This window comes from Heterocephalus glaber, unplaced genomic scaffold (assembly GCF_053883595.1).
Source record: "Heterocephalus glaber isolate CG9 unplaced genomic scaffold, H.glaber_assembly_v1.0 deba00001523, whole genome shotgun sequence".
Classification (NCBI taxonomy): Eukaryota; Metazoa; Chordata; class Mammalia; order Rodentia; family Bathyergidae; genus Heterocephalus; species Heterocephalus glaber.
In genome coordinates, this window is record NW_028258327.1 from 10,614,080 (window position 1) to 10,633,490 (window position 19,411).

Sequence of the window (19,411 nt, forward strand, 5' to 3'; positions counted from 1 at the left end):
CTTGGGACCTTGTGCTTGCAAGGCAGGCAGCAGAACCACTGAGCTAAATCCCCGGGCCCGATTTCCTGTAGATTTTTAAAGGAGAACAAAATACAGGAATGATTCAAATCAAACTGCTTAAAAAGAGAACAACCAAGAACTGTTAACACTGACCAAAGACCGAGGTTCACAGGATGCATAGTCACTCAATGGTTCTGTTTTTCTTAGGAAATATAAATTTAGCCACTCATAGTCATGATGTAGCCTAAGATTGGTGATAATGTGAAAATAAATAAATGTCTCAAAATTAAAAGAGGGGGAGGGAGGAAAGAGAAACATTTCCTGAGCCATAAAAATATTTTTGTGATTACATGTGTATATATGTACATACTGGCACCTAGGTGAATTTTAACATCAAGACACTTACACCTGACTTTCTGAAGCTATGGGTTATAGTATGGTATTCTAGTTCCTCTGGTAAGACTTTCTGCCTGAGCCATAGATAGCTGGCAGTTACATACTTCAGTTATCATGCACTATTCAGAGCCACTTAGGGACCTAAATTGATAAAGGATTGATAGCAGCATTCTAGAGGAGATAGAGGTGGAAGTGATAGGAGATAGTGATCCTAATGGGCTCCCAGAGCCAGTGTACTCCAGCATGTGTATGGATCTAAAGGTGATTTCTTATCTGAGATTAGAAATGGAAGTTGGTTTTGAAAAATTTTGTGCTAGAGAATAAAATTATATATAGCAGAAGAAAAGAAGAGGAGAGGAGGATAGAGGGGAGAAAGGAAAAGGAAAGAAAAAGAGGAGAGGAAAACTATGTCCAAGAGTTGGAGATGGCCTGAAGAGAAGGAAAAAGCCAGCTCTGCCTCACACCTGTCCCACAGTTTCGCTCCTTTCTTTTGCAAACTCAGTTTTGATGAGGGCTGCCCTTGCTGAGTTTAATAGATGCCCTCAGTACTTTAGCCTATGAAATGCTTTTCTGAACAGCAGCGTTTATATTACTGCAGCATGAGAAAAATCTTTTGTTCACTGAAACAATTGGCATGAAGGAATCTTTCCCTTTACTTTCTGAATACTCACTTTTATTAGGATTTTCACTTTCTCAGTTTGTTTCATGTGAGGTTGTGATCAAATCTACGTTACTCCCTAGAGACCACATGTGAAAACTAATCTCTATAGAAGTTTATTGTGTTTTTAGAAGATATTAGTACCATCTCCACTTGGAAACAGTGAGCAGATTTAGCACTGTTAGGATTCTTTTTGTTGAATCTCATTTTTGGAAAGAAGAATATTTTAATTACATACATATTTGGATTCCATATGTTATACATTTCTTGGCAGACCTAGACTTTTGTAATCAAGGCACCAAGCCTAATAGTTACATGAATATCTTCATAAAAATATATAGACATAATCTCGACTCAGTCATATCTAAATTTATTATAGCTGCTTTTTAAATTTACCAATTTGTCTTTGAAAATATATGTGATATATGAATGCAAACAAATTAGCATTATATTTTTGCTGTACCTGTGACATTTTTGTATGCTATTCTCAATTTTATTTCATAATATAGTGGCTAAAAGCAGTCTTCCCTTGGTTTAAATCCCAACTTTACCCACTATTAGTTATGTGACCTTGTACAAATTACTTGAGCTCCCTGTGTGTCAGTTTTCTTATCCTTATAATGGGAATAATAATAGTTGTATTAGAGTTCCTGTGAAATTTTAAAAATCTAACATCTGTTCACAGCTTAAGATAGATTTTTTTGGTACTACCTAACCACACTGAGGAAAAAATAAATTATTTTCCTTAAGAATAAAAATTACATCTTTAGGTAAAAAGTATCATGATATATCTGTTTCTTTATGTTTCTGGGTACTTAAAAAAACAAATTTTTTTTTTTTTGGAGACAGAGTCTCTCTGTGTAGTTCAGGCTGGCCTTGAACTCCCTATGTACCCCAGGCTGTCCTCAAACTGAGCAGTCCTCCTGAAAGTTGGGATTATAGGTGTATGTCAATACACCCAACCAAATTAAAAACAAAATTTTAATTTTTTTGTTTTTGAGTTCTCATTCTTTATTCCAAATTGTAACTACAGTGATGGTATTAGCTTCCTGATTAGTTTTCGGTCATAAACTTAGGCTATTGTGTGAAAGGAGGAATGCACAGAATACTACTGACATCATGCTTGATAGTTTAATTTGATAAACTTATTCAAGATATGGGTGTATTTCAATAAAAACAAAGTCTCCAATAATGGAAGTAGTCCCTGTAATCAGCAAGCCACCAGATGACTGGCTGGTATCCTCAGAGATGATGCCATATCCAATAAATTGAGTTTGTTCTCTAGCTAGGTGGAGTACTCAGTGGCTGTAACTAGATTGGTTTGGGTGAGTGGAACTTGTTGCTGAGCCTATGTATATCCTTCTTCTTTTCTGCCATGACCAAGTGAAGTCCTTTAGTGAAGGACAGGAATGAATGACTAGAGAATGAAATTGATCTCCGTAAAATGAGCCGTCTCCTCTAGCTGATCATTAGGTTGCTTGTCTCTAAGATTAAAATTTGGTAAACATTTACATAATCAACTAGCCAAACCATTAGCCACTGTCCATGAACAAGTGTACTTTTACAACTGTGACACATCTCCTTCAAAAAATGAACAGCCAAGTATATCATTCAAGGTTTTGCCCAGTGGCCAGAAGGTGCTTTCCATGTCCTTCAGGGTTCCTGAGTGAGGCTGTTGTGCTACAGCTTTTCACTCTTGAATGGCACCAACATTTTATGTAGTACCATCTGTAATCAGGCCTGATTAGCTTACTGGTACCAAGGAACTGAGGCCATAGGTGAAATTTAGAGGATCAAGGTAGTAATAACAGGTATGGACATGTGAGCCTTTTGTGCATGTTACCTATCACTGTACACAGGACCTACCAGCCTGTTTTTTACATATACGGCTTCCACTTAAAGGCTAAATGCTCTGTGTACACTCATTTTACACTGAGTGGCTTCCAAGGTCAAGCAAACCCAAGATAATATGGAATGTTTATCTTCCATAGTTTTATTCCAAAATTTAAAGGTCTGTGCTATGATTCACTCATAGTTACCTACCAAATGCCAGACAGAATCCCTATCTGCCAGACTTAACATTCCAGTGAGTCTCTTGGCTCCTATAGGCCAGGTGGTAGAGCAGGTTTCACAGCAGTGTAGACCTGTTTCAGCATCTTATTACTGTACTCATACACCTGTCAGCTTTTCAAGTTACATGATAAATGGGTCAGAATAATATATAGAAGAGAAGTGCATATTGCCTCCTAAATCCAAAAAATTTTTACCAAATTCTGTTCCTCTTGTTTTAGTGGTAGGATGAACCAGCTATCACTTTTGAAAGGAAATCTTGACATATTACTAGACCCCTAGAAAACTTACAACGATGGCATGCTTTTGAATTTTTGCAGAAATCTTTTCCTATCCTTTGGCACACGTGTTATCTTACCAAGGTATATAAGGTTGTTTCTACTTACTGTTCAGTCAGCGTATAGTGGACAGCATGACATTCTATAGAATGGAGGGGCAATCAGGATCCCTGTGACCTATTTATGTCAGTGCACTGCATAGCTGATAGAGTCCTGAGTAGGAGAGTAGGATACTAGTAGAAGCAAGCAACTTTAGATAGTATTTGGTAACACATATAGAAAAAATCAAAATTTAGATCATAGCTGTGTGCTATGTGCCAGGGAATATGTTGGTTTGCTCCAGCAATAAACCCATATCAGGTACAGCATCTGCATTCCCCCAGATCTGTCTGTGTTCTACAAGATCAAATAGGCAAGTTGATTGGGAGGTGATTGGAATGATCTTCATTCTTTAAGTCTTTAGTGGTGACCCTAATCTCTGTAGTCTCTAAAGGAATGAAGTGTTGCTTCTGTTTCTATTTTTATAGGTGGAAGTAGTCCTAGGGGTTTCCACTTTATCTTTTCTACCATTACAGTTCTTAATTGATGATTGGGGAACCAGTGAGGGAATCTGGTGAGTATGTCTGTTCCAAGTCTGTGTTTCAGAACTGGAAAACAAGCATAGTATAAGTCCTGGTATAATTGGGAGTGATTTGAGCCCAAACTTTATTACTCATGATTTATTTAAGTCTCCATTCTGAATGATGGAACACAGACCCATTTTGGGTCTTCAGAAATGAATGAATGTTAGGTCATGTCCATGTCCAGCATCTCCAGGAATTCTGATTATTTCCAGGGAAAGACAGCAGGAGAAAAGGCCTAACTAAACAGAGTTGATAGCTTGAACTTTTAAAATATAATACTGTTAGGTATAAAATATATCTGGTGGACTTGGTGAAGAAAAATGGATAGTTGTTTTAAAAAATAATAATGAATAAATTATTAATTCTAAGAAATCCAAAATTTGTATAAGAAATTAAAATGTTACACTATTAACTTATCAGCAAATATGCAATATACATATATACATTAATGCCAACTCTAACTTCTGCTAAACTCAGAATTTTCAAATTAAAATTTTGGTAGTACAAAGGAAAGGGAAAGTTGGGAAGGGGGAATTCAGGTAAATCCTTGTCTGTTATAGGAAATTAGGAGTTAATATACAATTTGTAAATCAAAAAGTGGCAATTTTCTCATTTAATATATTAAGACTACAGTAAAACCTTGGCTTGTGAGCATAATTTTTTCTGGAAACATGATTTTAATCCAAAGCATTTGTATATCAAAGTAAATTTTCCTGTAAGAAATAATAGAAACTCAGATGATTAGTTTCACAACCCAATATTCATATAAAAATGGTTAAAATACTATGTGTTATTAATAATAAATAAAATATAAAATATAAAGAAAAAACATTAATTTGCCCTTACCTTTAAAAACCTTTGTGGCTGGTGTGAGGGAAGTAAGAGAGAGGAAGGTTATTGTGTAGGACAACTTTCACTATCACTAATGAAATTACTGCTATCTGTTAGCTCAATGAAATCTTTTTCTTTCGGTGCAACTTAAACAAGGAGCCTATCCAGTGACACTTGCTTTTGTCTCCTTTTGAGGATTTTGCAGCAATGTGGCATTGGATTATCTTAAACATATTTCTTGCTTGCCCTGCTACACCCTTATTCAGGTGGAGCTTTTCTATAAAATTTTTCATTTTTGTCACATTTTACACATGTCCCTAATCTCATTTGAAGCAAGGATTCCTCTGACTTTTTCTCTTCTTCTGCACGTGGGATTTCCATCATGAGCTTTTGCTATTGGGAGATGATCACCCATAATTCCATACAGAGGGAGAGAGAGAGAGGGAATTGGCTCAGTTGTGATCATGTGATATTTGGCATCCCGTACTACTACTCGTATTGTAAGACACCACTCATTTATCAAGTTAAAACTTATTAGAAATGTTTGTTCATCTTGCAGAAAACTCTTAGAACAAGTTACTTACAATCCAAAGTTTTACTGTATTTGAGAAAAACTTTTATGGCTTATATCTAAATGTCCCCTCAATACCTCGTGCACTAATAAGTGAGGCTTTTGGGAAGTGACTGGATCATGCATGTGTAATACTGGATTAAGGGTCTGAGAACTGAATTAGTCCACTGACTAGTTTAGCATAGTTCTGGGTGAGGATAATGGGAAGGCCTAACATTGGTTGATGGGTGGCACCAACCAATAGGCTTGTAGCCTAGATGGGATGAAAAGAGAAAGGGAGACTTGCTGCTTGATGCTTCCTGCTATGGACTGTTTCTCTTCTGTCATGCCCCTTTGCCATGCTGCCCTGCCTTAGAGCTAGCTGATTATTATTACTGAAACCTCTACAAACTGTGAGCCAAAATAAGCCTTTTCTCCTTTAACTTGAGGGTGTTGGGTATTTTGTTCTAGCAATGAGAAAGTGACTAAGGTACCTTTCAAATAATTAAAAATGACTACTTCTAACAGCAGAAATGTTTGTCATTTTAGAACTTATTTGATAAATGAATAAATTAGATAATGTTTGTCATTTTAAAACTTATTTATTTAAAATCATGTGTATCTATCATAAGTAATGTTAAAATGAGTAAATAAAACATCCCTGATCTCACAAGACATAACACAAATGAATTTAATTTTCTAAGTGTTTATTGGGCGGTGAGCAACACATAGTAGCCATAGAGAAAAATGAGATTAATAAAATCAATCTATTCCTTTTAGGAAAATATAATCTAAAGCATTATAGTAGCAGAAAGAACTAAAAGGAGAGGACCCAGAGAGTACTACAACCTCCACTGCCCGTTCCAGCCACTATAGCCTTGGGGATGACGTTCTTGCACACTCCAGACAGAAAACATTTGACTTAATATCATTACTCTAATAACCCCACTGTTGTTTTTGTAGATACTATAAGGATCTTAAATCCAATGACTTCTGTCATATATGATGCTTATGTTGCGTGTTTATACACTGTGTATCTACACATGTGCATGAGTATGAACATATATACACACATCAAACATAAGGTTCAGTTTTTCTTGGAAAATATAGTAAACATTTCCAACAAATGGCACATGAAAACTAGTCTAGATTTGGGCCAGGGATTTAGCTCAGTGGTTTCACCACCTGCTGCGCAAGCGCAAAGACCCGAGTTCGATCCCCAGTACCAAAAAAAACTAGTCTAGATTAGATTTAACATTAGGACTCTTATATAAATAACCAACCTAAGCTAACTGCTTCCATCCTCATGCTGCTGTCCCAATTCCTTTGGAAATACAAATTTTAAGTGTAAAACTTTTATTTAGTCTTGTATATAATTCAAAGAAATACCATGTCACAGTGATATTTGATGAGAAGTATCATGAGGAAAGAATTTTCTAATGTAGCTACTGTGAACATTCAAAAGCACTGCTTTGGTCATTACACTTCTCAGTAAGAAAAAGAAGAGTAAATAAGTTACATTCCAGTGAAGTAAAACCACAAAAAGTGAAGAGCATTCCACAATGACCAGGGCAAAGGCATTATTCAGTCTGTGCATGTTATATTCTCTGATATTATAAATTCCATTTCTTTTCTTTAAGATTAAACTACAAAATTGCTTTTGCTTAATCCCTTTGTAGATTCCTTTTATCTTTGGGAAATCAAACACGTAGGCACTACAAAGCTGTTTAGATGCTCTATTGTAAGGCTGAGTTTGACAGGGTTGGGCTTCTGTGTATAGGGTGACTGGGCACCAAAGCTGGCACTTTTCTTGGGGTACCATCAAATGTTAGTATCTAGAGTGTCTTTCCTCTAGAGTGGTTTAGTTACTAGACTAGCTTAGCTCTTCAGTCTCTTGCCATGGGCAGCATATACCTGGCTTCTGACAGTCTGGGAAGACGTTGGAGAAATATCTAGGTTCTTACATGCATACAATATATTCAGTCTTCCTGGTTTCAGCCCTGCACTAATATTTTTGAATTTGGTTCTTGGTCAGGTACAGTTGTGCCACAGATGTGGCTTCTTGAATGGAGAACTGTATTTTTATATGTTTACTTAGAAGAGGGGAGACCCAGCTATGGAGTGGGGTTCTGGTAGCCCTGATTTTGAATACTTCCTGTTTTTAGCCCCATTCATACTTTCTGTGGTAACTGGTGTCCAGAGCTTCTCCAAGGGTCTACAGGATGTTTCAGTTTTCTCAAAGCATGTTTTGCTGGAAGTATTGAGGATAAATTACTATTTTTTGAGCATCTAGATTATTTCCATAATTGCCCTACTAAAATCCTGGATATGTATATATCACTGAATTAAGATGACTTTAACTTTTTTGGGATAATACCCAGGAGAAGTATAACTGTGTCAAATAGAATTTCTACTTTTAGTTTTTTTGAAAAGTTTTCATACTGATTTCCATTGTGGTTTTACTAGTTTACATTCCCAGCAACATTATAGAAGGGTACCATTTCCCCTCACATCCTCACTAGCATTTTTTGGCTCTAATTTTTTTTTTTGGCGTTCTTTATATATTCTAGATATTAGCCCTCTATCAGAGGAGTTTCTGACAAAATATTTTTCTCATTCTGTAGGTTATCTCTTTACTCTGTTGATTGTTTTCTTTACTGTGCAGAGCTTTTTAATTTAACATAATTCCATCTGTTGATTCTTAGTATTGTATAGGCATAAATAAGCTATAAAATGAGAAGTAGAATATTGAAAATTTGAACAAACAGGCCACCTATATTCATAAAGGCATGTGTGGACAAGAAAAAGAGGAGAGAGATGTTGTAGAGCACCTGTGATCTGGCTACAGTGCTGGATCTTGGAGCTCACAAACGATTCCTCCTCCCCCACCATATACCAAGAAATGAAAAAGTGGAATTGTGGCAATTAGCCTTAAAAATTAATGATGGAGGGCCGGGCATTTAGCTCAGTGGTCCCACTGCCTGCCTCACAAGGGCAAGGTCCTGAGTCTGATTCACGGTACCCCCCAAAAAAAATTAATGATGGGTTCTGAGAAAATTATTGTTTTAAACTTTTTTAGTCTTTTAATAGTTCATTGAAGGAATCTCCCCAGAAATACAAAGAGTTCTTTGTAATTAAAGAAGTTACCTCTCTAGTAAAGACTTACAGAAGAAAGAACTCGTATTACAAAATGGGTTGGTAAGATAGTAGATTAAGAAAGTTCTTTACATAAAACATGAGGGCTGCAGAAGTTCATAAGCTGAGGGTAAGAATACACGGAAGAAACTTTTGATGGAAAGACAAATATCTTTGTAAGTTTTCTGGAATAGATTCTTTGCATTTAATATTTTTCTAGGCATCTTCTTCAACGTCCTCATCTTTATTATCTGGTTAAGATGGTGTGTCAGATTGCTAATATAAGGTCAGGTTTAGAGAAGATAGACTTGTACATATCAGAAAAGAAAGAATGAAAATGAGTAGGCATGGGAGAGAAGAGAAAAAATGAGAAAAAAAGAAAGCTTTAGAAAAAGAATTTTTGAAAATATGACCAAGCCTTTCTCTTCTTCTTTTAAATGACATTTCCAATATGATTGATCTGGGAATTTCTGGGAGAAAAGTAAGAAAACAAAGGATAGGAGGGAGAAAAGAAGAGAGAGGGGAAGAAAGGAAGGAGTGAATAAAGGAGCAAAGGAAGAAAGAAAGAGAAGGGGAAAGGGAAGGAAAGGAAAACAAGAAATATTTTCAGACCTTAACCGAAAATAACTTAGTGTGTATGTATAAAGGTGTTAGACGTAGAGTGCGTAATTATCATGTGTTAAATAAGAAACTGATTTTAAGGTATTTTTGTCAACCAGCTATGTGCTTATGTAAAAATGGAATAAGAACCTGTATCAAAGAGCTATTTAAAAATTAGCAATTAAAAGAATATGATAATAAAATATCTATTAATAGTGATAGGCCCTGTTACTACTATATATTTAAAAATAAAAGTTAATAAGGTTATGACCTCTATTTGTGAAGCAATAATAACATTCTGAGATCCTCTTTTGTTTCATATATGAATATCACGAAATTTTCATCACAGTTGACTAAAAGCAATACAACAGAACAACACTATTTTAGTGCCCAGTAGGCTAGCGACAGATCTTTTTAATGAGTAAAAAGGAGCGAAACTGATTTTTCCTGATGAAAGGTAAGAAGTCTAATGTTATTTATGAAGCTCATTTCTCATTTACTTTTCATATTTTGGGCTTGTTTTCAGGCATAAGAACTCCTGTGGAAGATGGAACTCCTTGTCCATGTTCCAGAATGTGCTTCCAAGTCCATCAAAGGAACCTGATACTGCTGTTCTGTGTTGAAATGCTTGAAGAACACCCACATCTCTGCGTGCACCTTCCATCCTCTTGAAACCATGGTCTTCTCGCCAGTGTTGACAGCTTCCCATACTGGGGCATCCAATACAACATTTATAGTCTATGAAAACTCCTACATGAATATTACAGTCCCTCCACTATTCCAGCCTCCCAGTATTGGTCCACTACCTAGGTATAGTTTTGAAACCATGGCTCCTACTGGTTTGAGTTTCTTGACAGTGAATAGCACAGCTGTGTCCCCAACACCAGCAGCTTTTAAGAGCCTAAACTTGCCTCTCCAGATCATCCTTTCTGCTATAATGATATTTATTCTATTTGTGTCTTTTCTTGGGAACTTGGTTGTTTGCCTTATGGTTTACCAAAAAGCTGCCATGCGATCTGCAATTAATATCCTCCTTGCCAGCCTGGCTTTTGCAGACATGTTGCTTGCAGTGCTGAACATGCCCTTTGCCCTGGTAACTATTCTTACTACCAGATGGATTTTTGGGAAATTCTTCTGTAGGCTATCTGCTATGTTTTTCTGGTTGTTTGTGATAGAGGGAGTTGCCATCCTGCTTATCATTAGTATTGATAGGTTCCTTATTATCGTCCAGAGGCAAGATAAATTAAATCCATATAGGGCTAAGGTTCTGATTGTAGTTTCTTGGGCAACTTCTTTTTGTGTGGCTTTTCCTTTGGCTGTAGGAAACCCTGACCTACAGATACCTTCCCGAGCCCCACAGTGTGTGTTTGGGTACACAGCCAATCCAGCTTACCAGGCATATGTGATTTTGATTTCTCTCATTTCTTTCTTCATACCTTTCCTGGTGATACTGTACTTATTTATGGGCATACTCAACACCCTTCGGCACAATGCCTTGAGGATCCATAGCTACCCTGAAGGTATATGCCTCAGCCAGGCCAGCAAACTGGGTCTCATGAGTCTACAGAGACCCTTCCAGATGAGCATTGATATGGGCTTTAAAACACGTGCCTTCACCACCATTTTGATTCTCTTTGCTGTTTTCATTGTTTGCTGGGCCCCATTCACCACGTATAGCCTTGTGGCAACATTCAGTGAACACTTTTACTATAAGCACAGCTTTTTTGAGATTAGCACCTGGCTACTCTGGCTCTGCTACCTCAAGTCTGCATTGAATCCACTGATCTACTACTGGAGAATTAAGAAATTCCATGACGCCTGCCTGGAAATGATGCCCAAATCCTTCAAGTTTTTGCCACGGCTCCCTGGTCACACAAGGCGACGAATACGCCCCAGTTCTGTTTATGTGTGTGGGGAACATCGGACAGTAGTGTGAATATTAGAACTATCTGACAGTTTAGGTGATGATTGTTCTTTATTGTGTTTAAATTTTTTTACATGGCTTCTCCACTTAAACTTTATTGTTTTTTATATAGTATGTGTGTGTGCAGTGTAAAAAAAGAACGAAAATTAGTTGTAGTCCTGTTACTGAGGATACACAATAGAAATGATCACAAAAGTTACCTCCAGAGTTCAAGAAAAATTCTTAATTGGAGATGGTTTTGTGTGTATGTTTTGTTGACTGGTTTTAGTTTTGTAGCAGGAGTCAGGATTGTGCTTTATTGAGCCTGCAGTTACCTTGAATTGGAGATGTTTTGTATGCTGCTAAGGTATCTTAGTTGAGCTTATCAATTCTTTTTTTTTTTTCCGGGAGCCACTGCTACTTATTTTGTCATCAAGTTGGAGCCAAAATCTTTCATACATCTTAGTTAAATATTTACTTTTACTTAAAAAATAACCCAAGGAGGTTAGTGACATTTTAAAGGTCATTACTATTTACTTTGGTGCACTTTAAGAAGCAATGTACAGATTCAGTCATTTTTCTGAATTGTTTTTATAAATGACATAGTGGTTCAGAAAGCATGTGCATTGTCATTTCTAGTAATAGTATTTTTTAAATGTTTTATATGCATGTACAATTTTAAAAGAGAATGTAAAATGTAAAACTAATTCTAAGCACAATAGCAACTTTTCAGAGCAATAGGGGAAAATCAAAGAGAAAGAGCACCCTTGCAAATTTCAAGGAGGAACACAGTGGGGAGGGTGGCCTTTTCAGGCTGTGGCAGTTCTCTACTAAAGGGCTCTCAGTGTGGTAGGATAAGGCCTGGCACTTAGGGACACCTATTGTGTGCCAGACACTGCACATCCCTTTACTCTCCAGGCATCCTGTGAGGTAGATATAACTTTTTCATTTTTGGTTGAGAAAACAAATTTCAAAGGGACTAGAAATCCTACCTAGGCTTAGTGGTTAGTGGTATCCAAACATTTGTGAAATCCTGAGACTACTATTTCACTGTGCCACACAGACACCTCATCCAGCTTAGATGTTTCATAGTCAAGAAGGAACTCTGCATATCCTTTAATTTTTAAAAACTAAAGCCATCTTTTTCAAAATAGCTTCATTTTTCATTACCAAAAAGATAGGAAACTAATACAGAAAGTCTGATTATAGGCCACATGCAATCACGTATAACCACCTTTTAGTGTGGAACTTAATAATCTAAAGATAAAATAGGTACAAATAAAAATGATAAATATAAAAATAAGAGAAAAAATTTTTTTGATTTGCAAAACAAGTGATTGACAGTTACTGAGAAATTAAAGATAACTATATAGATCTTGCCCTTCAAGATCTGGAATTTCTAGTTGTCCAGCTATGTTTATTCTAAATATTCTGGGCAGAACAGCATTGTTGCCCCAGTGCTTGCCTTAGCAGAGCTGGAGTTCGGACTCTGCAGTGCTTCTTTTGCATAGACGGGAAGATAAACATTGATCTGTGCCTAGAGCTAGTTTTAATACAGCAGGCCTGAGGTTTCCATTTATTTTTCTCTTGGTGACTGTTTGCCTGCCCAACAGATCCAGGACCTTTGGTCATCTTCTCTGGTTGCCACTGGCACACTTTATAAAATAGCCAACAGGGATGGGACAGCAGACTGAGGCCACAAAGGCTGAAAGTGTAGCCTTTGGGCTACATTATGACCTAAATCTGTTTTTATCCATGGATTTATAGCATTTTTCTGAATTTTAGTGCTTTGTGAGCCATTGGAAAAAAATGAGCATCTGTTTCTTCAACTGTAAAACTAGTGAGTTGGATTTGATAAATCTTGTAAGGTCTTGTTAGACTCTAATATGCTTTCCTCATCAGAGTATCAAAATTTGAAGATCTTAGCTAACTTGAGTTTCACTTCTTGGCCTCCAGTATTACATCTTTACATTTTATTTCATTTGATGTTTCTTAAAATTCAGTGCCTGAAGTTTGTATCATAATATCAGGAGTTAGGACAATGAAAAGTTGGTGACATCGACCTGTGAAACCTTGCTCTTCAGGCATTTACAGTTGTTTTGGAATTTATTGTTAGGCTGAAGAACTCTTTTAGGACTCAAGTACATTATTCAATATGTTGTTTTGGAATCATCTTCAGATGATAGTCACCTACCTCTTTAACTTGTAATTTAGATTAATCACAGATAAAATGTTTTTCCATAAGGAACTTGTAGAACATAAACACTGTAGTAGATTCTAGTAGCACATTGAAGTGTATTTTAATTTCCATTGTCAATATAAACTGGATCTCAAGCAGATATTAAAAATGATATTTGAGATTCGACTTTCTTAAGAAAGTCAGCATGATCTGTATTCATCTTGTACATTGATAGATCTTGAGACTCCTTTTGTGGCTCGAGTTGAAACTGAGCTTTATTTGCTATATTCTTATTTCATGAGCAGTTTTAAATACTTTTATGCTGCTGAGTAGGTAGTACCTCATTTTTTGAGAGCCCAGGAGTGGCTTCTTAAATGCTTGCTGTGGATGAAGACCATGAAGGGTCTTTGTGAGAAGTTAGCAACAACACTGAATGGTGGTTTTCTTTACACTGGATAATCTTGGTCAGATGACAGTTTACACATAATTTTGAACGTTTTTATTATGTATACATTTTGTAAGCTTTTTAAAAAAAAATCTGGTGCACCTAAGAAACTTAGGTGCAAAACTGCATGTTGCTTATTTCGCTATATTTTCTTGAGGGGAAGAAAATACCACTACTCAAGTATCACTGCTGACTGACATCATCAGAAATGATACTTCTTTGTTTTTCCTTCTGGCCACTAAATAAGTAGTATGAGTGACATAATGAAATAGTTGTGATCAAAAGAGAGAGTGAAGAGAAATCCCAAATAATCTCTAGTAGTGGCATTTAAACTTTAATAAGTGTTTATATAGTCCTTCGGGGATCTAAACAGTACAGATGATTCCTTGGTCCACAGAGGGTCTGTGGTTGGGCCCAGAAATATACATTCTTATTTTATTGAGCATTTTACCTGATTCTGGTTCTTGTGCACATTTCCAAAATCACCTATAGAAAATATATTAAATTAAGCAGTGTCTGTTTTATCTCATAATATTTGTTTTGTGTTGGAAGTCATTATCTCCTAGTGAATGGATAATCCACACTGGGAGGAAAATCTACATACTGTGTCTAATTGGCTGCCATCTGTGTTAGTGTGTATCTCACAGTGTTAGCTTTACTTTCTTTTAACTGGCAAAAATTCTGATAAACCACGTAGTTTCACAGTAGAGCAAAAAGGTGACTTAGTAATTAAAGTCATGACATTCAGAAGTCTAATTACTGTTATATTTACTTTCTCCTAGAGACATCTCTCTAGGGCATCTCTTGATTATATGAAATTTCCTGGAGAATGTGAGGGAAATGTAAAGAATTTTCTAATTCCTGTTGCTCTGCTTATGCCAATTGTATTCAATGGAAGCATGAGATAAAATAACCTTTTTAATCTATGTATTTCTGTTGCCAACAAAGATTTAATTTTTTAATCTTTGCTTTTGTTTACATGAAAATATGTATGTATCCCAGAAAAGTTTTCACTTGCTTGATATTTTAATGTGTACCATGATTTTTAGTTTCTTTAAACCACTGTTAGATTCAAATTTGCTTTCATAACCATAGCCCTGCTAAGCTGAAAACTCAGTTTTTATAATAATAAATAAAAATATTAAAGCACATGTTTGTTATTGCAAGTAAATGGTAATAATTTCTTAAGTATCTATTGATACTAGTCCTTTATAATTAAAATTAATTTATTTTATAACAGTACTTGGCACATATTTTTAAAAGTTTGAATTTTCAGTTACAATCTTTAAATCTCAATGTGTAGCTATTTGTGCATATTATTACAACCAAGAAAAGACCTCCCAATAAGAAAATGAATAAATGTTTAACATTTCTACAGTGGAGTTTTTTTTAATGACTTCATCTCATCTTGAAAGTTTGTTATGAATACTACTTTCTGTTAAATTAAAATTTGAACTTAGTTTCAACCCTTGTTTTTTTTTTTTGGATCCTTATTTTCACATTACCTCTCAAAGCCTATGTGCATGTAACTATGAAGTATAATCTCATTTTATAAGTTCTCAGGAAACTAAAACTTGGTAATAAACTATCAGTAGAAAAATAGTTTTAAGAAGTTCTGTCTAGGTAAGTTATGAAATTTTGTTTTTGACTTATTTAGACAGTCAGATAAGTAGTGAGAATGTCTGCTTATATTTTGATGAAATGATTTCATACTAAAATTCTATTTCTTAAGTCTAAGACCTTTCTAAAATTCATTTATAAATCCATAAGAAACATCATTTATTTGTATATAAGAGCTTCAATTTTGTACCAGTTAGGCACAAGTTAGGGTTTTATTTTCTTTTTCATGTGCAACAGCTAAATATATTTCTTATTTTTAAGTTACAAATGCAGATTGATTTACAAAAGCAGATTGTCCTTAGATCTACATTTATTCTCTTTTGAAAAAGCAAAGTAAGAAACAGCAAATAGAGCAACATACTGGATTAAAAACATACAGTACTAGTATCTACTATGAAAATAATGACTCCCCCCACCCAATTCATCCATAATAGAATCCATTTGGAGCAATGTCTGCTTTAATATTGAGGTGCAGTCAATTAAATTTAATTGAAAATGAAAAATAAAAATTTTATGGCTGTATCAGGAAAAAGAGACATCGGAAAAAGGTGGCCAGGCAAGCATTTAATATGAAGAACAGTACCACAGGAAAGGGGGAAGACTGGACTTTCCAGCATACCCTAAAGCTGCTGTCCACTGGTGGAATTGCTTTTCCTCAGAGAAAGCCTTATCTCTGCTTTTAAGTCTTTTCAAGTGATAAAATCTGCTTCTCCTGGATTATCTAGGCTAATTTTCCATATATAATGTGGAATGATTATAGACTTTATAATCATGTCTACAGAATTCTTTCACAACAGCACTTAGGTAGTGTTTGGTGGAATAACTGGGGTCTGTGGGCCTAGTGGAACTGACTCATTAAGAGCATTGCAATAGCTATATCCAAATTCAAAATATAAAATCCTTTTTACCATGAAGTAGGTAATGGTCCAAAAATTCAGTCACATAAATATTAGTGTTGTGTAAGTTGGAGGTTAATAAAATGACCAAATTAAGATTGTTGCAGGGCAGAGGTGTGCATTCTGATTACGTTATATTCAAATTTGCATAATTACAGGCTGTCTATGTCTGGTTTTCACATTATTTGAAACTTCTTAAAAAGGAGTAATAATGGATTGATTAAGATGATTGTGTAGATCATTTTTTTCTATATAAGCTTTTATTATCTATGATACCTGTCAAAGGGGATATTTTCATTCTAAATAATTTTGAAAGCATTTGTAGCAGTAGCAGCATTAACTAAACATAAAAGTGTAGTAGTAATACTGATAGATGTATTTTTTTGGCCCTTTCTGTGGTCAAAATGTACAGTATCTATTTTACTTCATGTAATTTCTCCTTTTCTAAGTGGGGAAACTGTTCCCAAGAAATTAAGTAACTATTTCAAGAATAGCTGGAGTTCAAATATAGGTATAATTCCAAAGCTTATATTTTTTTCTAGGCTACCTTGCCCTGTTATTCTCTGGTAACAGAACTGAGTCTCTAATGAGAAGAGCTTACTAAAAATTCCTGGATAAATACTGGATAACTGTTACTGACTATACATTAGAAAATCTTAAAAATTATAGCAAAACTTGTGTTTGAAGCTGTGAGTATTATTTCGCCACCTGCTGTGCAAGCGCAAGGACCTGAGTTCGATCCCCAGTACCAAAAAATTTTAAAAAAATAAAAAATAAAATAAAGTTAAGGTTAAATGGATTTGGTCTTGGTTTTACGTCATTTGTATTTGGCTAAATCAGAAATATTGGGCCCCTGGAAGCCTTGGATATAACATCTCTAATGTCATAGAACATTTATGGGATTTACTAATGGTGACAGAAACTTTGGGCACTTACCTCCTGGCTACTTCTCTTAAATCTCATGTACTCCAGGACTTCTTTTGAGAAGGCTTTTACACTAGTCCACAATTGAGTTTTGATTATATGATACTTTATCTGAAATACTGTAATGGTTGTTACCTGTAGTAGCTAAGAATGAGGAAGAGGAGGGGGAAATGATGAAGGCTGGGCATGGCTTAGATGTTGGAAGAGGCAGTATAAAGCTTTCCTGGTCACACTTTCCCCCAGCACCCTGCTCTTGTGGAGGTACCTGCCCAAGCCCTTCATGGGACAGATACCCACAGAACAAATAACTTTTGTGAGGACTCTAGCAGTTCCTCAGAGAAAAACGCTTCTTAGAGTCACCCCCTAAGAAGTTATTGCCCCCATGGGACCATGAGTCCCTTGAGCCAGTGGACTGTGTCATGTTCACTGCTTGGCCACAGTAGGCATTCAATTGCTAATGTTGATGAGCCTTAAAAAACAACAATGGCTGAAGAGTAAGGAGACCAAGAGACTGGTATTTAAAAATCAAAATGCTATTGGCATATTCATATGTAAACTGACAACAGCAGAACTTTTCTGAGTGTCAGTGAATACTTTATTGTATATAAATACAGTAATGCATCAATTTGGAATTTGTGATAAGTAGACATGATTATATATGGTGTATTAGTTGGCTTTCCAATCACTGGGACAAACTATGAGAGATTCTCTCTCTATCTCCTATTTTGCAGTAAAAAGTACTGAACCAAGCAACTTTCACACTAAACTACATCCCCAGCCCATTTTTTATTCTAATTTGAGACAGTTTTGCTAAGTTGCCTGGGCTGGGCTCAAGCTAGAAATCCTGCCTCATGCTCTCAGAATGCAGGGCAAGGTGGGTGCATCCCCTCACCCAGCCAAGAGACTTTTTTCTTCATGGTCTCAGAGGGTTCAGTCCATGGTTAGCTTGCTCCAAGGCAGGAACAACATAGCAGAATGGCCTGATGGAGGAAAGCTGTTCAACTGAAGGCAGCCAGGAAACAGAGAAAGAGAGAAGAGAATGGCCAGGGACAAGAATATACCCTTCCAGGTCAAGGCCCCAGTGGCCCACCTCCTTCAACCATGCCAGCCTCCTAACAGCAAATTCAGCTATGAATTCATCAGTGGATTAATCCACTGATAATTATGGTATACCCATGATCCAATCACTTTCTGAAAGCCTAACTTCTGAACATAGATTTTTGTGAGACACTTTAGATCTAAACCATGATACTACATGGTTACCTTAAAAATGTTGATTATTTCAATTAATAAAGTTGACAGCAAAGCTGTCAAGAGAAGTCAGAGAAACCAAGAATGCTGAACTGGGAGTCAGGAATCCTGGGGTCCTGTGTCAGCTTTGAACTTGCTGTGTCTGCAGAACTCTCAGCCCATTATAAAGTTAAAGAATTCAAAGGTGCTTCTAAAGTCCTGATTGATAGAATTATTTTATTGAATCATTTGTATTTTTAAAACTACCAAAAAGACTAGTACTTTTTTTTGAATATTTAAAAAAAAGAATATGTGATTTATTTTTTTTGACCGTTCTACAACAGTACCTCCATTAGAGGTTTTAAAATACATTGTGCTCTACCAAGCAATTGAGGAAGCAGTTTTAGGGCAGTTAAATGCCCATATTCTTGAAATGGATAGGAGACAGAGTTGGGATTCAAATCAGAACCTCATCAGCTTTTAAAGTTTTTCCCACTTGACCTTGAGTTGGTGAGATTTAACTGTCAAAAAGAGTAAGATTAAATAGTGAGGCAGCAAGATTTGGAAAAACCAGTAATTGAGTAAGCAGAGGCCAGACAAATGATCCTGGAGAGCTTCTTAATGTAATAGGTACATTTTTATTTGTGGAGATGAGAATAATGGAAGTTTTAAAAAGCATTTTAAAGAAAATAGTTTTTGTAAGATCGTTACCCAACTTTAACCACAAAAGTGATCAGGGAGAAAGGAATATGGGAAGGCCAATGTATTAAGGTCAGGAATTGTTGCTTCCTATCATTTGGAACAGCAATTTGGTCTTCTCATCCTGGACCAAAACTTCTGAGGGTCCCTAAGTTCAAGTGTCACATCCTACATAGCTAAATGGTTGCACATTGAGGCCATGCTCTTAAGTGAAATAAATAGGACACACATGTAAACACTGAATAGTTTCTCTGGTATGAGAAACTGAAAGTGTAAGGATCAAAATGTATAATAGTATGAAATAGGAAAAGGTGCAAAGGGGAAGGGAAGTGGGAGGGATAGGGGAAATGAAAGAAGGGAAAGGAATAAATATG

The 19,411-nt window shown here is 35.9% G+C and overlaps 1 protein-coding gene across 2 annotated transcripts in view; it reads left to right on the forward strand.

Annotated features, from left to right (window-relative positions):
* Nucleotides 1-12,314, forward strand: part of Gpr63 (G protein-coupled receptor 63) — a 131,098-nt gene extending 118,784 nt beyond the window's left edge. For both annotated transcript variants that reach the window (XM_087187963.1, XM_004862502.3), the window contains exon 2: nt 9,668-12,314. In XM_087187963.1, coding sequence (XP_087044089.1) covers nt 9,818-11,077 — 1,260 coding nt within the window. In that variant the 5' untranslated portion in view covers nt 9,668-9,817 and the 3' untranslated portion in view covers nt 11,078-12,314. The remainder of the gene's footprint in view (nt 1-9,667) is intronic.
* The last annotated feature ends 7,097 nt before the right edge of the window (nt 12,315-19,411 follow it).